Below are 21,738 nucleotides of genomic sequence, written 5' to 3'. Positions count from 1 at the left end.
TTTTTTGAGCGGGAACATTTACTTACTTATTATTAGATATAATGGATGTTCTAAAAACAAAAGGCCCATGTTGCCACATCGCTCACCTGAGCAACAATGGACGTTCAAAAGATATTGTGCCATATGGTCCTTCGGTAGAATAACAAAAAATAAATATTGTAAAGTATTCGAATTTTACACTTATTTTTGCATACACGTAATCTTTGACATTGTACCTTCATGAAATACTATTTTTTTTCCAGAATAAGAAAATCATACGCAAGATATAAAACTAAACATTTGGTAGGGGTACACTGTTAAGTTGTTAACTTCCAATTCCCTATATTTTCGTTCTGCCCCTCCCCCACACTTTGTTAAGCGATCAAAATATATGAGAACATATAGGTACATTTTTTTTCATCAGCTACTTACTAGTTATTGTATTTTCTAAAAAATATAATAGTTATTGTTTTTTATTAAGGCGTCGAGCTAATGCTCGGCAGCCTTCTAGCGATCGTCTGGATTGGCAATCGTCCAAAAATTCATGCACTGCACCGCCTTTTAAATGCGCATAAGAAATAAGTTCCTTAAAGTATTAAACGTATTACAAGATTTTTATTCCATTTATTTAACTAAATTGTGTACAAAAAACCCAACTTTGCCTCCCTGGTTATTGACAACTCATTGCATAAGAATAAACTTGCTTAATCAAGAAATGGCGGATGGATACAATCAGGTGTAAAAATTCACTATATATTATTTGAGTTTATCGCTTACATTTTAATTGGAGACCATGCCCGACAGAAATAAAATTTGAGGTGTAAATTTATTTGTTATCGGGCACGGTCTCCAAAATAAATGTAAGCGATAAACGTATTTGCAAAAAATAAAAACACGATAATGCAGTTGGTTTGGTCGAGCATTTTAGATAGCACGTGTTGTGATTTGTTTGTAAACAACCGTACCATAGGGAATCTTGTTTCAAACGGGAATTGAAATAAATAAAAGTATGTTTTATTATTATGATTAGGGAGACACTGTAAATGTATTCAAATTATGAACCCGTGAAAATTGTTCAAAGAATGTCTAAAGCAGAAAGAAAATATAATTTATTTTTGAACTTTGAAATTTCTTCGATTTTTGTAACCATAATATGAGTTATTGAATTGTAAAAGCACCACTACCAAGAAAATAAACTTATTTTTGTTTTTAAAGCAGCACAAAACATAATTCATAATTATACTTTTCTATTCTATGTCTAAAATTATTTGATAAACGACTATTAATTAATACAGAAATTCAAATTATTGATATCATTCTATATAAAAGAAAATGTCAGTTCGACGCCTTTGTGGCCGTTCCGGCCTTTGATTAACAAAATCCTACATGTATAGATGTGAAAAAGAAAATTGTACCTCAATGTGCTCAATTCCTCAAATTAAAAACATTCAAAAATTTAATTTGTGTTCTCCATTATAATTAAATGACTGTTATTTACCTCGCGTACAAACCAGGATAATTTTCCGCTGTGATATTTTCTTAGGAATAGCAATAATTACTTTATCCCCGCAACAGAAATGTGTCAGAACTATGGAAACTGTTTTAAAGATGTCGTTTTTTTTACTCGTGTCTGAAAAACTATCAAAATTGATGTAGATTTCACATTATTTATTGTATAAAGAGGGGGCCCCAGAGAGTAGGTATATACAGAATATCATTCTTTTATTTTGTTTATACAAGTATTTAACATACTCTAATTCATATAGAATTTCTAATGTTCAACCAAATATTCAGCGTCAATCGTAGAATTATAAGCAAGATACAGAGCTCACAGTTCTAGGTTTGCGTCATACATGTATTTTGTTCATATGAGTTTATTACATTTAGCTTAATATTTTTAACTTGGTATTTCCTATTCAGCATTTAAAATGGAAAAAAAAGAATGGCCTAAGATTTTTAATTCTTTTATTCACTCAAGACCAGTTCACTGGTATTTGAGGTTCAAAATCAGTTTATACAAATGTACACAAACACAGTCAAGGATCACATGTACAGTAGAAGTAATAATGACGAAAAAAGGTTAAGTTTACAATACAATAAGTTGTTAAAGTTGGTTTCTGGAAGAACAGACTTTGAAAATTTTCTTTAAAAATTTTGACAAATTTTTTAGTTTTTTAATCTTTAGTTTTTAAGATCTGTGTACAAACATAGAATTATGAGCAAATCTCTGTATGTTGCTTATAATTCGAAGCTTAACACTCAAACATGGTTAGTAAATAGAAATTGTAAACAATTAAACACAAGAAACATGCACTATAACAAATAAAAAACACAATTTATTTTTTCGAAATGAATCATATATATACATGTATATATACCTACATATTTCCGTCAGCGGTATCAAACTCTATTTAAACTGAATAAACTCGAGAAAATGCCGAGCATCTTAACAAAACCTATTGCATTAATCTACCATTACGCAAAAGATAATGCCGAATTACCGATAGAATGAATTGTATTTCAGTACTTGCGCAGGTAAACAGTTAACTGTTTGATTTACCGAAGTCTCTGTTTGATTTGATGTGTTAAAATCACGAAATACAGACGATAGTTCCCAGGTTACAAAGCATAAATAATGAAAACGAAACGAAAATCAGAACAAGCTAACACCAACGTCATGTGTGAAAACTGTCAATGCATTGAAATATTTAGCCTCAATTTACTTCACAAAACCGGCACCAATATATTTTGCATGTTTCAAAAATTTCCCTTCATACGTGAACTGTTGCATAACAAGCATATTCATCATAGTCAGATCGACCTTTTTTGTAAAATGTCATGGCTACTTTAAACAAAGAACCTCGTTTTAGAAGTATGGAATACGAGTCTTGGTAAAATGGGTATGCAAACCCGGGCCGTGGCAAAAAAAAAAGCCGGGACAGATCGGCAATCGTCAATTCCAAATACGCATTATTTTGCAGCAATATTTACAGCGAATACAAATATACTGGTCCATCAAATAACCTGAAATTTAAATGAGATTGGCAGATTAATAACTGCCAATCTTTTGTTTTGCCCAGGCCAAGTCTTGCCTACCCATTTTACCGGATGCCGAACCCGAAGCTGAAACACGCCTTTCCTTTATTATTATTTTCGTAATAACTCAGATTTGAAACAGAATTAGCACTTTATTTTTGCAATTTATAGTTTCCTTCCCGTAAGGATAATTTATGCTAAACTACGTTGAATTGGACTCAGTAGTTCTTGAGAAGAAGATTTTTAAAAATGCACCACCCTTTTTCTACAGTTTCAATGTTTTCTCCGCTTTAAATATAGATCGGACTTTTATTTCTGCAATTTACATTTGCCCTCCCATAAGGATGCTATGTGCCAAATTTGGTTGAAATTGGATAAGCGGTTTTAGAGAAGAAGTTCAAAATGTAAAAAGTTCACAGACGGACAGACAGACGGACATACAGACGGACAGACGGACGACGGACAAAATGTCTTGAGCTTTCATCTCAGGTGAGCTAAAAACCTCTTGCATGATCATTTTTTCTCACTCAAAAACACTATGAAGGTTTTCTTTGCCAAATTGTCGGAAATGACATTTGTTGAAACAAGGGTTTCAAGATGAATCTGTATTTCATAAATTTGAAGTTTTATGAGCTGATGCAACACGTTGCAGTTTTAACTACGTCATTTGCACTGTATGCTATGTTAAAGAAAATAAAAACTTAAGAAAATAGTTCTTTACAAAGTGTCAATGTACAATATGATTTTTTAAGGAAGTTAACTTTTTTAAATGAAAAATGACAATAACAAACCATCAGCCATTGCAAAAATCCATACAGCAAAATACAAATTCAAAGCAGAGCAGCACGGACCTCTAAAACAGAGGTTGGAGCAGGTCCCTAGTAGGAGTAATCATCCCTTGCCGACGGACGCACTTGCTGTATGCTCATTGTGAACATCATGAAAAAGGAAGAAACCGTAGACTGTCCGGTGAATAGATAATGGTCTAACAAGTATGAAAAACGTCAGCACGTGCTTATAATATTGTACTCGCTGACAAGTTCAATGTGTCGACCATAAAACCCGCGAAAAGATTATTTTAATCAAAGTTCTTGATATTCTTTTTCCAACAACTTTTTATATTGTTAATAGCTTGCCTCATTTAAGATATTGCCCCTTATGTAGATCATGCTCTTGCATGACGAATAAGCTGAGAGACTTAAACCCTATAAGCAGGTGATGTATATGTATTTTCATTCTTCATTTTGTTTTCCTCATTATACCACCGCATTTTAATCATTGTTTACATTTGTTTTTTTTACAGATTTTTTTCTGTCAGTGCATTTTCTGTTTGCTTTGTCTCTCCGACATTGGATAGTATCTTCCGGGGAACGCAGTGTAATTTGGCCTTGATTAGAATATCTACCGTGAGGTAATTCATTGATATGTAGCATTTCCTTGGATTTAAAACACTATGATGATAATTAATTTAATCGTTGTGTGTCTTTACACAAGATAAATGATTTCGCGGTGGGAATCAAAGGTATACCATTAACACAATGAGTTCTCTATAGAAATTTTTCATCTATCATTTACTATGCGGTAAAGTAGTTAGGAGTGGTCTAACTCTTTTTTAGATTCGCTATCGTCTTTGTCCGTATTTTGGTTCAATTAAAGTTTTATAAAAATAACAAATATGATAAAATGTTATAGTGGATAAGTGAGCCATCTAAAAACGAGATTATTTTAAATATTAGGCGAATCTACAGTCATAGATTGTTTTGTTATCTGATAAGCAACACAATATCGAGTCATTTTAAAAATTAATACATTATCATCTTTTTCTTATCGTTCAGCCTAGTACACAAGAGTTTGCATAAATATAAATACACCAGTCCATCAGCCAATAAAATCAGCCCATCGATTGTAATCATTTCAGCGTGGCTTTTTGCAAGAGATTAAAAGACCACGAGTTTCGACAGATTTGACTAGAAAAGTTCAAAAGAGATGAAGACAAAATACAAGTGCAAACTACAGATTTGGCCTTAGTATCTCGAACTTCGCAACAAAACTTCGAGATATCCAGGGGTTCGAGGTATTCGACATGCCTTTCATATTTCGTGAAAATCTTATATCTAAATGGGGAAATATAGAAATGATACGCACATTAATAAAAATTTCAGGTCATTTTTTGTATAGGTCGATCAATAGATATATTACTTGATTCTTTTCATACATATCATTCAGGTTTGCTTGTCTGATATAATGTATACGTTTTCGCATACCTGTTAACATTTCAAACATACTCAATTGGAGAATCGTCTTATATAACCTTGACAAAGGGGAAATTGCGCATAAACGACACTTTCTAACGTCAATAGAGAGTTTCCGTTTTAAAATATGATTTATTGTATTCATGTTTAATTGATTTTTTATGGTGAACAAACAATGCCACTTTTCAATATTGAAAATAATAATCTCCCAACAAGTATTGCTAACACAATGAACAAAATTTTGACTTTGCAGTAAACACGCCCTAATATAATACCAGTTTTAATGATATTATGGCAATGGTTTTATTGTATCAAATAATATAATATAATGCAGATACCTGGTTATCAATATTATTAAGGAGTGATATTTTTTTAACACCTGTAATACCCCCCCCCCCCCCCCATATATCACTTTTCAAAGAAAACTTTTCTTTCAAAATGGTTAAACACTTGTTCACTCGCAGCAATATTATCAGCTTGTAAAAACACTAACCATATATAGTTGTATTAATGGTATATTTTGTAATAGAAAATACATTATTTATTTCAATAATGACATTTAAAGATGAATCTAAAAGTATAATGCTATATATAGTATAGTACCTATATTGCCGCTAGGTGATGCCCGTCAAATCTATCAAGTTCATTTTTGACAATGACCTGTAGCAATAGAGGAGGCTCATTTGCTTTCGTCTTAAAAGGACGTGAATTGCACCTATACCAACACATTATTTAGGCAAATAACAACAAAGCATAATCTTTTATCCAAACAAATAATTCTGTTCTTTGTATTTTGGTACAAAATCAACTAATGACATTCGAAATTGGTGAAGCATACTTAATACGCAAAAATGATCATTTCAGACAGTAACAAATGATATATTATTACGACACAAATGGTTCTTGCTGTTCGGGAAATAAGTAATTTTTAGCGTTTAAAACAAAATATTGGTCAAAGTTAGAAAAAAGTCACTGTAAACCGGCTGGTCACCAATTGCTGTTCTGCATATCTAATGTCTTATGCATCAAAGTTCTAAAGGAAAACATGTTAATTAGGCAATGATCGTTACATTATTGTCAACATAGATCATAATATATCAGTATCCTCTTTGCAATAAAACGAACGTGAATTTCTCAAGAGACACTAAACATTCATTGCTATGAACCTTAAGACAGGTATAGTGTTTACATGTATGTTTTTAAAACCACAGTTGTAAAAAAATCATTATTCAAATTAAAACATTTGTTCATGTTTTGATTAAATGTTGCAATATATTTAAACACTTTGTAAATTATAGATGAAATAGTAACAATTATAATGTGTAATAAAATATGTTAAAACCATATATTTCGCTGTTTAATCAAAAATTGTTGCACTAAAAAATAAATGTCTATTTCAAAAATATTTGTTTTGGAACAATGCACTTGATGTACAATGTATCATACAAAACGTTATAATAGGGTACCTTTCCATTTAATTTTGAGACCCTTTTTTCATATCTGAAATGTTAAAAAAACTGTTTTAAATGAACCAAAAAATGTTGTTCACACACTGAAGATATGGAGAATAAAAATCATGGGAAAATGTTGGGAAATGATATTACCACCTTTAACTATTATTTTAAAAAGCTGATCAAGCCTGTAGAAAGAAGGTTTGCAATGTGTAATTTGATTATTTCTTTTTGCTAAGAAGAAAACGCAAAAATATATAATACCTTAGCTTAGTATAATTTAGAACTGCGTTAAAACTAACTCTTATTGGAAAATTAAAGGTTTAGAATCAAAGATGTTTATTTTCTTTAACTAGTATGAACATGCTGAAAATGTTCGTGGGATTTGTGTTCGTCGTAGGAGCAACTGTACTGGTTGAAGGCCAATCGCGAAGATGTTTTATTGTACGTATTTGTTAACTATTCACATTATATTTTATTCACTAAATGAAACTTTAAATTTTTCAGTTTAATAGACTGTAAATCAGTATATTTCTTTTATTCTTTTAAATGTGTGAATAAATCTTTAAAACAGGATTTTGACTGTTCAGGAAATGAGCGATGCCATCGTGGACTATGTGTTCCCCGGGGTAAGCATTTTATCTCTTACATTCATTAATTGCGTTAATGTAAGATACATGTGTTTGACAGAAACTTGAAAATTATAATCATTGCTTCGTTACATTTAATTCAAGTTAATTACAACCGGTTATTTCTTGGTTTAAACTAAATAAGACATTGGGACAGATATTATCTCAAACTTTAAAAGTATTACAACTAATTTTACTGCCAGAAAATTAAATAAAATCAAAGAAACTCTTTTTTTTTTGAAAATCCTTCTGAACGTTCCTTTTCTTTTTAGGAGGAAATGCGTGCACGTACGTAAGTACGAACGACACTCACAATTTATTTTTAAAACAAATCAACTTTCTCTTAAGAATTGGCACCGGGTTATATCAAATTAAAATTAGCAAAAACAATTTTGGGTAGATTTCACTCAAACCGAAGCTAAGGATCAGCAAATACCACTATGAGGGTTACAATAAAATTGTATTACTTGTAAATTAAAAAAGAAGATAATAAAAATCTGCCAGCAATTTAAATTATCAATGTATGTCAATATTAAAAAGTATCATACTTGCATAGGGCATATCCAAATCAGATTAGGACACGCAGACACACTCACGTGATATATAGATGATCGAGAAAGATAGATAGATAGATAGATAGATAGATAGATAGATAGATTGACAAATCGCAACATTTTTTGACAAATAAAAAAAAAGGTGAATGAAAACAAAAGTTATAATAGTAATATGCTTGTACAAAAATTTCATCGAATCAAGAGGAAATCTCATTTATAGTATAACGTTAGTAGCTACGATTGAAATGTGGAGCATCTCGTAAGGTTGGGTCGGTAAAATGGAAACTTTTCCTTTGACAGGCGTTTTGTATACCTTAAAGAGACATAATTTATCAAATATCGAATTTTGTCACGATTTCCACGTATTTTACATATCATAATGAAAATATGAACTTTAAAAAGCATTTGATGTTGAAAAGTGAATCATTCAAATTAAAAAGAGAAAATAGTATTCAGCTGCGGGTCAGCTTAAAAATATTTTGTTTCCCTTCCATTTCATAGCCACATGGAAATGTAAATATTGCAACGAGGACTATATCACATGCTAGCTTCCTATTGAGGAAACTTGATTTTCTGCTGAATTTAACGGATAATTAATTACTTGCAATGCGTGAACCTTCCATCTGACAAAATTGTGTTTACTATATCTGTGTTAGTGTGATTTTGCCTGGCTGCAGCTAAATCTTACTCCAAATAAGAAAAAAAAAAAATAAAAGAAAAGAAAACTAAAAGAAAAATGTATTTTATCTTAAATGATTTTTTTAAACAAAATTAACTATGGTCATGTTTAATTTGAATTTCATTGAATAATGAGAAAGGAATATACCCTCGAGCTATAATATTGGATAATGGAACATATGCAAAATTATTTATTTAGCCTATAGACATTTTGTTTTTTTTTTTCAAATTATCTCTTTATTAGTTCTAAAACTGTAATTCTAAATATCTAAATACTGCTTTTGGAATTTTCAAATGAATATTTACAGGATGAAGATTGTTCTATCAATGAAAGGTGTGAACTTAGAAGATGTGTAATGAGAAATACATGTAAGCATTATGTTTGATAAAAATACGTATACTGAACTACTTTTCTCGTCAATTAAACATAATTAACATGTTTTAACTTTTCAACGTTAAATTATATATTTTTTCAGCTCCAATGTGTGAAACAGTAGGTGGACATTTCATAAACAGGAATCAAATATAGCAGGGATATTGCCTTTAAAATATTTAAAGAGTTATTAAATTTATGATTCTCTAACATTAAACCTCAAAGTATTGATTAACTGAAAATGAAAAAAAAATCTTATTACTTGTATTATGGTAGTCAGAAATTTTGGGAAGACAGAGCATTTTGTTTAACTTTTAATTGGCTCACAAGCGACATTAATTCATAATTTGAATGTTTGATGCTTTGCATGATACCTCAAGCCAAACATGTTAATATGCAACAACATAAAAGATTCATTGGAACCTTTAATATAAATCCCTAACCATTGATAAAAAAAAGACTCTCGAAGAGTTTAAGTTTTTTGAACAGGATTAGAGATCGTTAAATTCATTCTTACTCTTTTAAATGTGCGCACGCACTATTCGATTTTCCATTTGATTTTGAAATTTGATTTTTTGACCACTTGAGTTACCAGTTAAGTCTGAAATTTGATTGAGAATCTGATAACGACAAATAAATGCAGTCATTTTCTTTTGAAGTCTCGATATAATACTCAACACTACCATCGATGTCTTTTTTTAGAATAACGATTGTTCAATCAACGAACAATGTCGGTTTGGAAGATGTGTTATCGGTAGTGAGTATGATTTGTAATTTAATATTATTTAACATTATTGTAATTTACACTTTTAGATCATTCAAGTTTCAAAAATTTATCTGTTCTGATTTTTTCAGCTCAAGGTTGTCAAAACGTAGGTACACAAGTAATTTACAATAGTACAAATGATAAAAAATTGAAACATTGCTTTATTTTTACAATAAAATAAATCGAGAGATTCCAAGAATAATAGTTTTTTAAACAATGTGTACACAAAGGTAAATATCTTATACTAATGAAATACATATTGTTAAAATTATCATAGGATTTTGAGTGTCCGAATGGTTGGTGTATCGGAGGAACTACTTGTGTAGGTACGGTTTTTGTTTCATTTCCCCCATAATTAAACTGTATTCAGCCTGTCTATGTCGAAGATATAGGTTTGCATTTGGGCCTAAATTCAATCCAATATTTTCCTATTGAGATGTATCCATTTTAGTCTCATAAATGCATATATAATAGGATCCATAATTTGGTATCTAGCTACACTATGATTGATATATGCCAAAAAGGTAAATCAAAGACTTGTTTTTGTATAGTTGATCGGGTAAAGATAATACAATACTTACATCTACCGAGTATAATTCCCTGTATTTCTTACGGAAAAGTATAGTTAATTCTTAGCCCTTTTAGAAAATGACTGAAATATACACACCCCGTTTATAGATTGGTCGAAACCTACAGCGACCTAAAAAAACCGGACTGAACACAATTTTCATGATTATGTCAAACTGAAACTCTAAGAGGAGACGAGTTGGCTGTTTCTTTTAGCAAACGTACTAATGTACATTAACAGTAATTTGGTGAAATTTACCTATTACGATCAGTTCATTTTTTTTTTAAAGTTACGTGAGCTAGGTATATTTTTTGCAATGTTGTCACCTCATAATCCGCATGAAGCACCAAAAAGACTTTAGAAAGCAAAACGCAGCATTTTTAAAAGAAGCAATAAGGACGCTACATGTGAACATAGTGTGTATGTGAATGAGGCTCTTTGGTCAGCAAGTAAAAAAAAGTTTTGGAGAACTTTAATTTATCGATGATCAACTTTCTTCTACAGAATCTAGCAAACAAAGTTTTCCCAAAATATTTTACGCAGAGAAATAGTTAAGGTAATAAAGACAAAACTCAAACTTTATCACCCTGAGCCTAGCAGACTTATAAAAGTGTTGACTGTTGAACCATGCTGCAAAATCGATTTCTTATAAAAAAAAAACAAAAAAACAAAAACAAAACACCATATACTCCCTTCTCTTCCACAAAAATTTCCGAAATATTAAATATTTCTTTATTTATTTTTAGGAGGAGATACGTGTAGAACTGTAAGTATAAAATTGTGTTTTGTTTATATCAGAAACTGCTTATTTAAATCATGTATGGCAAAAAAATTAGAGAAATGTTTAAAAGTCGATTTGAATGAAATGTACTTGTTCGCGTTTTTTTTTCTTGTTTAAGTTCCATTAACTTGTCATTTTATGTTTCTCGGAAAGAGAGTCGAATGAATAATATCATATAGTCAGGATCTCAATTAGTAGTTTTCATTGACATTAAATTATAAATTAAAATGATTGAGAGTTTATTTGTTATTATATGTTTCATTTCTACGTATTATTTCCCCTTCGACATTTATTGTACTCTTTGTAATATCATCTATACTATATCGACGAGTATTCATTATTTTGGTTGAAAATATTTCGTTTATATTTCAGAATGACCAATGTAGCTTTATTGAAAGGTGTGAATTTGGAAGATGTGTAATCGACGGTAATAAGGGATATTTGTTAGAATTACTTTCATTTACATTTCTTAATTTAACTATAACATTCAAATATTTAGACATTTATGTAGAGTCTAATTTGTATTCTTTTTTTCAGGTCAAAACTGTCGAAGTGTAAGTTGACAGCAATTTAAACACGTATATTAACTGCAGTCATAAGCTACTAACACTATGTTAGATGTTTAGACTTTCAACTATACACTATCTAGATTGTGTGTTAGAAAATAACTTACGACATGCCACCAAATTTATAAATAACTATAAATCTCGAACAAATTAACGCTTTAATCTAATGATTATTAACCATAAGTATACATGTAGCTATGGAAATATAAATAGATATTTTTGTAAAAATGTTGCTCCCCGTAAATCCTTCCTTTATAATAAATATGTGAATTACTTTACGTAAGTTCTTTATTTAAGAGAGAGCCCTCGGTGTCAGTACAGTGGTATTTTTTGGCTTTTAAAAATAACCATTTGTTAATTAATAAATTTGCTTTGGTATTTGCACGCATACACACGAGTTTTTAAATAAATATTGATTTTTAAACCTTAGGAACTTTATATCTTAAAGTACGAGAATTGTAAAAATACTGTAATGTTTTGAAAATTTCTTATTACTTCAGAAAGTGTTTGAAAAATACAATATATTAATTCACTAGTCATTTATTAAAATGATTCTACAATACTAGTAGAGCACATATAAAGAAAATCAAAACATGAAATTGTGGTAATAACGAACAGTATTCAAAATCAAAAGTCCAAAGGAAAATTCAAACCAGGAGCAGAAAAAACACAAACCTCTAAAAATTAGAAATAGGATCAGGCGCAATTGAGGAGTTAACATTCTCTGCTGACTGGTCACACCCGCCCTGTGCTCTTTGTCGTATTCGGAGAAAAGGAAAAAATCCGTATACAATTTGGTACATAATAATTGCCTAACCATAATTATAAAAAAACGTCAGTCAGAATTCGACCTAGCGAAAGATTTTATTTGCCAACAAGGTCTTTGTATCGACCATAGAACTTGCCAAATGAACACCCCAATCGAGACTGTTGATAATCTTGTTTTATAAACCTGTTTGTCATCAGTAAGAATTGACCATACATATATAGCATGCCTTTGCATAACGAATCATCTAAGAGAGACACTTTATCCCTTCATAACTGGCATTGTAAAAAATGAACAAATTATTGTACTTCACATAAGAATATGATAAATTTCATTATTTTTGTCTGAAAGCTAATAAAATATGTTTAAAATATAATTATTTCTTCCTCAGAATAACATTATCATTATTTGTCAGATACCAAAGCATAATTTCTTTAAAAGCAATGAATATACCATTTTATTATAGGTTTCTGACTGTCCCTTCAACAATGCATGTCGACGTGGAAAATGTATTGGAGACGTTGTTATGAGTAGGTTTTTGTAGCATGCAAGGACGAACGTAACGTTTGCTGTTTGGTTATCCGTCACTCTTTTAATATTTACCTGTTTAATTTAAATGTTCATGCTTGGACACTTTTATTTTAGTTCCAGAGTGCCGCAGAGTACGTACATACTTAATACTTTGATTAACACAGTCAATATTATAGAAGAAATAAAAAAAATATATAAAAAAGTATTTGCATCGAATGAAACACCAATTATTATTAAAAGGCTTTCTAAATTAATAAAGACTAATTCATATCTATTTAAATTCAGGATTATGAGTGCCTTAGAGGCCGTTGTCAGCGAGGAAGATGCACGGGTGAAATATTTTTTTTCAATTTTTCGTCCAACTCATTAATGATCAAAGTTTCTTCTATCCAAACTATATAGAAATTAAATCTTAATCCTAATACATTTTTTCTTTATCATTTTCTTTCGTATATTGTATAATATCTTTATTGCTACTTATAAATATTCTGATTTTTTTGTATCATATGTTGCTTTCAATGATCTCTTAAACACCGTTTGCATGGAGGCGTAAAATTTTTATACTTCCATTATGCGTTATATGATAAAAACATCGAATGGTGTGCTTTTGTTTACCTGTATAATAAATTGAAATAATTGTTATTAATTTTCAGGGGGTGAATGCACGTTTGTAAGTATAAATATAAGAAAAACAACGTTCAGAAACTTCTCTGAATAACTACAAAAAATAGCATGTTGGCATTTCTCTGCCAAAATATGGTATTTATTTTGATGACTGAAGTCTCAATGGATTTATCTGACATCTTGTAGGTGCAGCGACAAGTCTGTTAGTTATAGTTTTAAGATTACTATCACTTTTTAAGTTTGATACTGTATATGATATAAAATTTTAAGGGTGGCATTTATAAGAAATCTGTTTACGAGTACGAAAAAACCTGTATTAACTGTATTAAACAAAATGCATAATACATAATAGCAAGAAATTTGCCTCAATTACAAATACATTGTAAAGTAAGACCTTCAATGGATTACAAAATTCAAAAAACAATAATATTGTAAATTTTGTAAAAGCTAAACTGATGTGTATAGATATGTAATAGTATAGTGTATATACTATAACAATTGATATTAGATCAACGAGGTTTAAAATTTAAAACATACTCTGAAGAAAATTGAAGCTTCCACTACATGATCTTCAGGCCAGCAACTATAAAAAATAATCGTGTTTTTATATCGCACAGCTCTTAGCTTTTAAAACATTCATGTTTTGCATTGCCAAAGATTATATGAAAATTTTATTTGAAAGCTACATGTATTATTGAGATTTTTCATTTGACAATTAAACATGATATAGAATTTATATTTCAATCACTGGACAACAGAAAGATGAAGAGGCATTTTTAAAATATTAATTCGCAACACCGATTTCAAGGGATCAAAGAGAGAGAGAGAGAGAGAGAGAGAGAGAGAGAGAGAGAGAGAGAGAGAGAGAGAGAGAGAGAGAGAGAGAGATATGTCTTCAACGTTTTAATATTCTGTCAATTAAAATTCGATTTTAAGTATTGAGGCTAAAATTGTAAGACAATAAATGGAATAAGATTAAAATGAAACTGAAAATTGCTGTCAGTAAAAAATATGCATAATTGGGTGTTCAACTTTACAAAAGTTTTTATCATAGATATTAATTTAAAAACCCTAGTCAAGAACAATATCTTTTGATATAATGTGGAATTTGAATAGCTACATTAAATAGCAATACATTTGTGTAATATGACACATATTTTTGTTTTAGGATTTACAGTGTTCACGCAACCAGCGTTGTCGACTCGGACAATGTGTGCCAAATGACATTAACCGTAAGAATGACAATTTTTTTTATATGTGCATCCATACAGATAATTGATTTATTTCACGTTTTTTTTTGGGTAATTTTGTTGTTTTGTCTTTTCTTTTAGCTCCAAGGTGTCGAAGCGTACGTAGTCAGTCAATTAAAGTTTAATTGCAAGATAAAAAAAATTCTATAAAGAATTTTAATTTTGTGTCACTAAAGTTTTAAAAAATTGCTAGAAAAATATTTTCAAATCACAGAATTTTGAGTGCCCTAATGGCAAAAATAAAGTTAGGTATCCTTCAAAAAAGCATTAGTGATGTATACTCTAATCTTGTGAAAGTGTTGTAAAAGCAAAGCAATGTCTAAACATGTAATAGTTTAACGTATGTACTATACTAAAAGCTAGATATTAGAACAGGGATGAACGAGGTTTGAACTTTGATATGCAAATATATGACATAAATGCTCCGAAGAAATTCGAGGCTTCCATTGCATGAATTTCAAGCTAGCAACTATGAAAAATAATCGTGTTTTTTTAACACAGTAGCTCTTGGCTTTCAAAGGTAACATGTTTTATGAAACACAATAGAATTATTTTATTTGACAATGAAACGTAAAAGAGAATTTATATTTTAATAAATGGACAGCAGAGACAGAATAAGGCAATTGTGCGAACGTGACAAATCATAAATGCATTTAAACAAAAATATCGGTTCTGGCTGCCTACATTTTCAGTAGGAATTTCAGCTTTTATCATTTAAAATATGCCATATTAGGCGTTTAACTTTACCAACATTTCTATTTTGAATATTATTGCCAAGTCAAGAGCAATAATTTTGAATGTTATGTAGAATCGAAATAGTCACAATGAACAGCAATACACTTAATGTTATATGAGATTATTTTTGTTCTAGGACTTACAGTGTTCACGCAACCAGCGTTGTCGACTCGGACAATGTGTGCCAAATGATATTAACCGTAAGAATACAAGTTTTTATAGGTGCATCCAAACAGATAAACGATTTATTTCACATATTTTCCGGTAATTTTTGTCGTTTCATACTTCTTTTCAGCCCCAAGGTGTCGAAGAGTACGTAGCAAATTGAGCAATTAATCGCAAGATATAAATTTTTCTACCATGAGAAGAAAGATTGCAATTTCTAATAACTTACACTTAAATAGAATTGCAGGTAATTCAAACATTTTTATATAACAGGACTATGAGTGCCCTAATGGCAGGTGCCTGCAGGGAACATGTATAGGTAAAGTATTCTTTTTTAAAAAATTTGACTGTATCTAAATTATTATTACTGCTTTTCATCTATCTTTGCGGGTTTAGGACACTATGTAAATGAGTGTTAATCCTAAACCACTTGAGCCAAAACATCTACAAAGTTTTTCCAATCAAAATTTGTCTGCTGGTTGTAGATTTTTGGCTTTGCTGATGGCCAATCTTACATAACTTAGACTTATCGCGCCGCTTATCTATGATACGTTATACAGGATCTGTAAAGATTGTCAGAAAATAACACAAACTGCACAAAACTTTTATGAGATAAATTTGTGTTGTTCTTTTGTAATTCTGTTTTATGAAATCCTTGCTTTATTTATTTCTGGAAAGAAGAAAGAAAAATGGTATCATTTTATTTTGCAAGGCTACGCAATTTATGACGTCAAGAATGTATATTTTTATCGCAGATGTAAAACCTCATCATTTTCATTAACACATACATTTCTTCCAGAAAAAGAAAATTGTCATTGAACATGCACCAAGATACATATTTTATGCATTTCTGTGTTTAAAAAAACGTATATTTTACATACAAAATTTTGTTGAGTTAAAAATTTCCTCTAACTTTTCTCACTGATGTGTGAATTTTTTTTCAGAATATTTCATTTAAAATATTGTTTTTGTCGTCTCTCGGTCATTTATTTATTCCATATAAAATATTTCCTACGCCCCCCAAAAAAACAACAAAACACACACACACATCCACCCACCCACCCACACATTAAACAAAACAGAAACGCATATTTTAAACTATCATTTAAGATTTTGGCATTGGTGATTTCTTTGGCGTATTGATAAGACCTCCGGGTTGACCAAATATGTAGTGTTATTAGGCTGTCAAGGAGCAGATTAACTAGATTAACATCCATTAAAACAATAGAAGGTTAAAAAGGATTTTTAATCTAGATCAATGGTCACCTACTCCATTTATTTAGTTGAGATAATGAGGAAATTGCAAAGATAGGGGGAATTATGTTCCATATAGTAATGGAGCTTATCAAAGGAAACGCCTTGGCTTTAAACTTGTCAACAATTGAAGCAGTGTTTAACATATATATATATATATATATATATATATATATATATATATATATATATATATATATATATATATATATATATATATATGTGTGTGTGTGTGTGTGTGTGTGTGTGTGTGTGTGTGTGTGTGTGTCTTTGGTTACACTGTAAATGTTACCGTTGTGTTATTTATGCACGGGTATTTATTCTTTTATGATTTTTTCTTTATACAACAAAAGTGCCGCTCTATAAACTATTCACATCACAGTTTACTGAGATAATCGTTTAAACTCGTGTGACCGGGGTTGGTTTTGGTTTTTAAAATATCACGAAGAACAATAAGGTCATTACAATTAAAGAAATTGATTGCGTTGAATATTTCTTCTAGCAAGTGTTTATTTTTCCAGTCAATCCCACACCAACCGCCTGTAACCAGTATCTTGGGGTAAGTTTTCAATCTATCAAATCGGAATGTTCATGTTGATCCCTAGACCATATTCACAAGCCGCCAGGTAAGGTCTTAATGTATTATATATTTCAAACAAGGATCATGCACACTACATTTCATGTATTTATATCGCTGATTTACTAGTATACTTCTGAAGCACAATGTTTTTACTTCTCCATCCATCTCCCATGATTTCGATTACTAAATAGACTAGCACAATTTAACAAGTTACATTCAACCTAAATGTAAACACACCCCGTGTACAAGTTACTCCGTTCTTGAATTAATATCAACAACATCAAATGTATGTGCAATATATTAAATAACATAGATAATAAAACGTCTGTCAAAATGGAACGAATACACTACATCAATGTACATGCACACCATATCTTTGTTCCAATGGCTGACTTTTTTCTTCTTCATTTAACCCTACTATCTTACAGCATTAAAGTATAAAGGCAGTCTATTTATGTTTATAATCTAGTTCGTTTGAAACCTTACATATACCTCTATGTTATTATTTTATATGTTCTATCTTTGGACACTACTATGATTATTTTATCTTTGAAGTATTTTTCTTTTTTTCAACAAAGCTACATTGCAACAGAGGATATAGATGTGTGAATAGGCAGTGCATTCCAAATGGTACGATAAAATGATTGTTTTCCTGTGCTTAAATGCAATAGAAAGAACAACGATAAAGCCAAGAAAGAATTAGTTTTACAGAAAATAGCTTTGACATTTAAGATCTTTGAAATTCAACTTTCAATACTCCTCTTATTTAAGGAATTTATCTTGAAGTAATGGCGAGGCGTACTATTTTAAGTTTATTTTTACAACACTATTTTCGCTAATTAGATAGTATCAATTTCTTCTGACAATACTACTATGTTAAAATAAAGATATTATTAAATCATAATGTACGTTATTTTTCTTTATTTAAGATGAATCTGATTGCGGACCACAGGTAATTAAAAGTTAAATCAATCTCTTTGAGAAGCAGAGGCAAAAAGTATCAACAACTGTAAAAAAAAAAAACAACCCACAAATATTAAAGCAAATTTTGATACAGTATGTAGCAAACTTTTTAAAGACAGATTTTTCTATGAGACATTGTATCATCAAAAGATTAGATTTATATTTTATTAATATTATTTTTTTTTATATAGTTGACGTTTGGATAATCCCGTGTTAAACTTTCTTCTTTTGAGGGTCAATTAAAAGATGCTGTTTGTTATATATTTTTGAAATAAAGTCTTAGCTAACAGATTGATAAATGCACCAACACTTTTAAGTTAAGTTTCAGTCCATTTAATGGAACGGTACTTTTTACTCGTTTTTAAAACAACATGTCTGTTCATCACGAAGCACGGTAACGTCAAGGTGACGCATGCACAGTTTGTAGGAATGCCCCATTTTATATCATGCTTAATATCTTAGGCCTTTAACCTCAGTCTGGTCTACTGTACTGGCTTTGTGCAACATCGTATTTGCTCACATTTGTACCGGAATCATAAGTTAGTAGTACATGTAAAAAGTTTTCATTATTACCGTGCATGGTTCACAATGACGGAAACCCGGGACGCCAGATAAGGTTACTTATTGACTAGATCAAATAAAATCAGATATTCTATTTTCTTTCGGAGTGCTTGATATCCAAAATACAATTACTACTTTTCCCACATAATGTAATATATATATATATATATATATATATATATATATATATATATATATATATATATATATATATATATATATATATATATATATATATATATATATATATAAATATATATATATATATATATATATATATATATATATATATATATATATATATATATATATATATATATATATATACAAATGTGCAAATATTATTGACTTATTATTTTCATCACTGAGCACATTAATAGATTTTTTAGGTTATTTCCTGCATTGGCTATCTGTTGAGTCTAAATGGGTTTAAATGTATTTTATAAGCTTAATAGCTTATAAATAGCTTTGACACCCTTCGAAAACCATTGTCAACCTCCGCTTCGCGTCGGTTGACAATGGTTTTCTCGGGGTGTCAATTTCAACTGTTACCCTCCTAAATAGGCACTATTTATATATAGCGACACTTTCTAATTTAGAGATCCTGTCAACTCGGCTACAACTGTCGTATGGGACTGTGTGTGAGAGGTATGATTTTTCAGAAAGTATGTTTAAAATCATTTGAAGTTTGTTTTCTATCTGCAAATTCAAGGGTAAAGGGGGCATCTGATGAATATTATAAACCATACAAATTATTTTGATTTTCATGTTATATATCGTTTGTTTAGTAATAACGGAATGTTTTTCCTGTTCCAGATGTAACATTACAACCACGAACCTGCCAATATGTAAGTGTTTTTGCATTACTTAGACGTTAATTTTTAAAATTGAGTTGTCTTGCAATAATAAATAAATTGTATTCCTTTTACAGAGCAGCCAGTGTCCTCTCTTACAGCGATGTGTCAGTGGGCGCTGTGTACAAAGTTAGTAATTTTGTCCAGTTTAAAACAGATATACTACTATGTGTTTATTAACATTGTAAGGGTTTTAAATACAACATTGTATATATTACTGATACTAGCTACAAAATAGCGAGTGACAAAACCGTTGATATTATAAATGACCTTTTTATAAGCATAACATAATAATAGTGTGAACTATTTATAATTCCAGCAGCTGGCTAGAAATAACGAGTCAACGGAACGGAAGACAATTCAAAAAAGAAAGACATCAACGTATTCTTTACAACCGATAGAAAAAAACGTGAAATGGAATTTAAAACGTAATAAATTTTGTTCATACATTACTAACATCGTATTGTTCACAGTAATTAAGAAATAAACAGTAATTTAAAAAAGTTAACTGGGATACGAACTTGGTTGGTCACGTGAAGCCCACTAAGTGTGATTCCCTCTATTTTTTACGAAAATTGATTGTAATTCACAGCTGTACAGAAACAGACAGGACTGAAATTTATTCGATCTAGTTGTAAACATGCAGATTATCGATCAATCTTCAGCAACCTAAACTAGATGCTGTCATTAGACCCGCACCAAGTGTTTGCCCTTAAATAACACTGTTTTGTACCAGTGGTTAAAATGAAGGCCAAATGCAAGATATTTAAAAATTATAATTTTCATAATTGAAGGATGAGATCCCTTCTCATATGATAATACACATGGGCAGCACTTTATGTGCAATTTGGGGTTGAACTGTTTGCAGTGAATTTTCAGTTAATTAATAATCTTAACATTTCATGTCATAGAAAGTATAATGGTCTATATAATTATTACAAACAAAATTGAAAATTAAATTATGCCCCCTCCCCGTGGCGGTTGCCAGTTTTAGATTTGCTTCCGTGTGCCTACATGTACATCATCGTGTGCACAGATTTAAAGAAAGAATTGGAGTGAGGGGTCCAGACCCCCCTCCCCTCCCCATAAAAATTCATTTATATCAACAGTAAAATTACCAAAAATACACCTTGGACACCAATGCTCTTACAGACATGTAATCGCTCTAACCCATTGCGCTTCAATGTTAGGTAACATTATTTGGGGGGTAAATATTTAATTGATATTTAATATACTTTATTGTTTATCTCAATAGGAAGTATACATCACAATATGCAGGTGTCCTGCACCACATTAACGCTGTTATTTACCTAATAAAATAGTGCAAGTGGATTTGAAGAATAGGTCATCAAAAATGCATGCAGGTTACATAAAACTGATCTTTGTCTGAAGTTACGTACACAACACAGGTCTGCAGGTTTCATTAGCGGGTACTAGTTTTACCCAGGTCTTCAGTTAGATGGGTTCACGTGTATACATGCATCTATGTGTTTTCCATATGCAGAAAATGATTAGTTAAGATCAGCTATATAGGTAAGCATAATACATGTAGTAGCAGTAGCACAATATAATGAGATGCCAGCATACATAAGTTCTTTCACTTTCTAAATGTGATCTCCCTTTGACAGCATACTGTATTATTATCTTTAAATATTTGAATAAGCTTATCATCGTTACCTATCCTATCGCATTTGTAAAGTTTATGTCATTTTAATTGCAAAAGGTATTTTTTCATCTGTCAGACTTGCACTATTGAGTGACCCTATATTGACCCTGTATAAACAATTTTGTGTATGACATGTAAGTAAGTGTAGACTTTTAT

The 21,738-nt window shown here is 30.5% G+C and overlaps 1 protein-coding gene across 1 annotated transcript; it reads left to right on the top strand.

The window, feature by feature from the left end:
* The first annotated feature begins 6,403 nt into the window (after nt 1–6,403).
* Nucleotides 6,404–20,368, top strand: LOC128156382 (tenascin-like). Its single transcript, XM_052818492.1, has 28 exons — nt 6,404–6,443; nt 7,075–7,162; nt 7,293–7,347; nt 7,620–7,639; nt 8,888–8,948; nt 9,056–9,072; nt 9,655–9,709; nt 9,808–9,824; nt 9,996–10,044; nt 11,033–11,052; nt 11,440–11,494; nt 11,605–11,621; nt 12,866–12,929; nt 13,045–13,061; nt 13,216–13,261; nt 13,584–13,600; nt 14,723–14,786; nt 14,886–14,902; nt 15,676–15,739; nt 15,835–15,851; nt 15,978–16,023; nt 17,480–17,517; nt 18,117–18,168; nt 18,468–18,490; nt 19,662–19,710; nt 19,879–19,910; nt 19,994–20,045; nt 20,236–20,368. Exons 2-28 carry the CDS (start codon nt 7,076–7,078, stop codon nt 20,244–20,246), a joined length of 1,062 nt encoding a protein of 353 aa, XP_052674452.1. The 5' UTR covers nt 6,404–6,443; nt 7,075; the 3' UTR covers nt 20,247–20,368.
* The last annotated feature ends 1,370 nt before the right edge of the window (nt 20,369–21,738 follow it).

This window comes from Crassostrea angulata, chromosome 7, assembly GCF_025612915.1.
Source record: "Crassostrea angulata isolate pt1a10 chromosome 7, ASM2561291v2, whole genome shotgun sequence".
Classification (NCBI taxonomy): domain Eukaryota; kingdom Metazoa; phylum Mollusca; class Bivalvia; order Ostreida; family Ostreidae; genus Magallana; species Magallana angulata.
The sequence above is the reverse complement of the archived record's forward strand: the minus strand, read 5'-3'. Positions and strand labels throughout refer to the sequence as shown.

Excerpts from the sequence above, each read along its gene's own strand:
- LOC128156382 (XM_052818492.1), top strand. The coding sequence starts at position 7,076 with ATGAACATGCTGAAAATGTTCGTGGGATTTGTGTTCGTCGTAGGAGCA. Across the intron at positions 7,348-7,619 it reads TGGACTATGTGTTCCCCGGG|GAGGAAATGCGTGCACGTAC; the intron begins GTAAGCATTTTA and ends TTTTCTTTTTAG. Across the intron at positions 11,053-11,439 it reads GAGGAGATACGTGTAGAACT|AATGACCAATGTAGCTTTAT; the intron begins GTAAGTATAAAA and ends TTTATATTTCAG.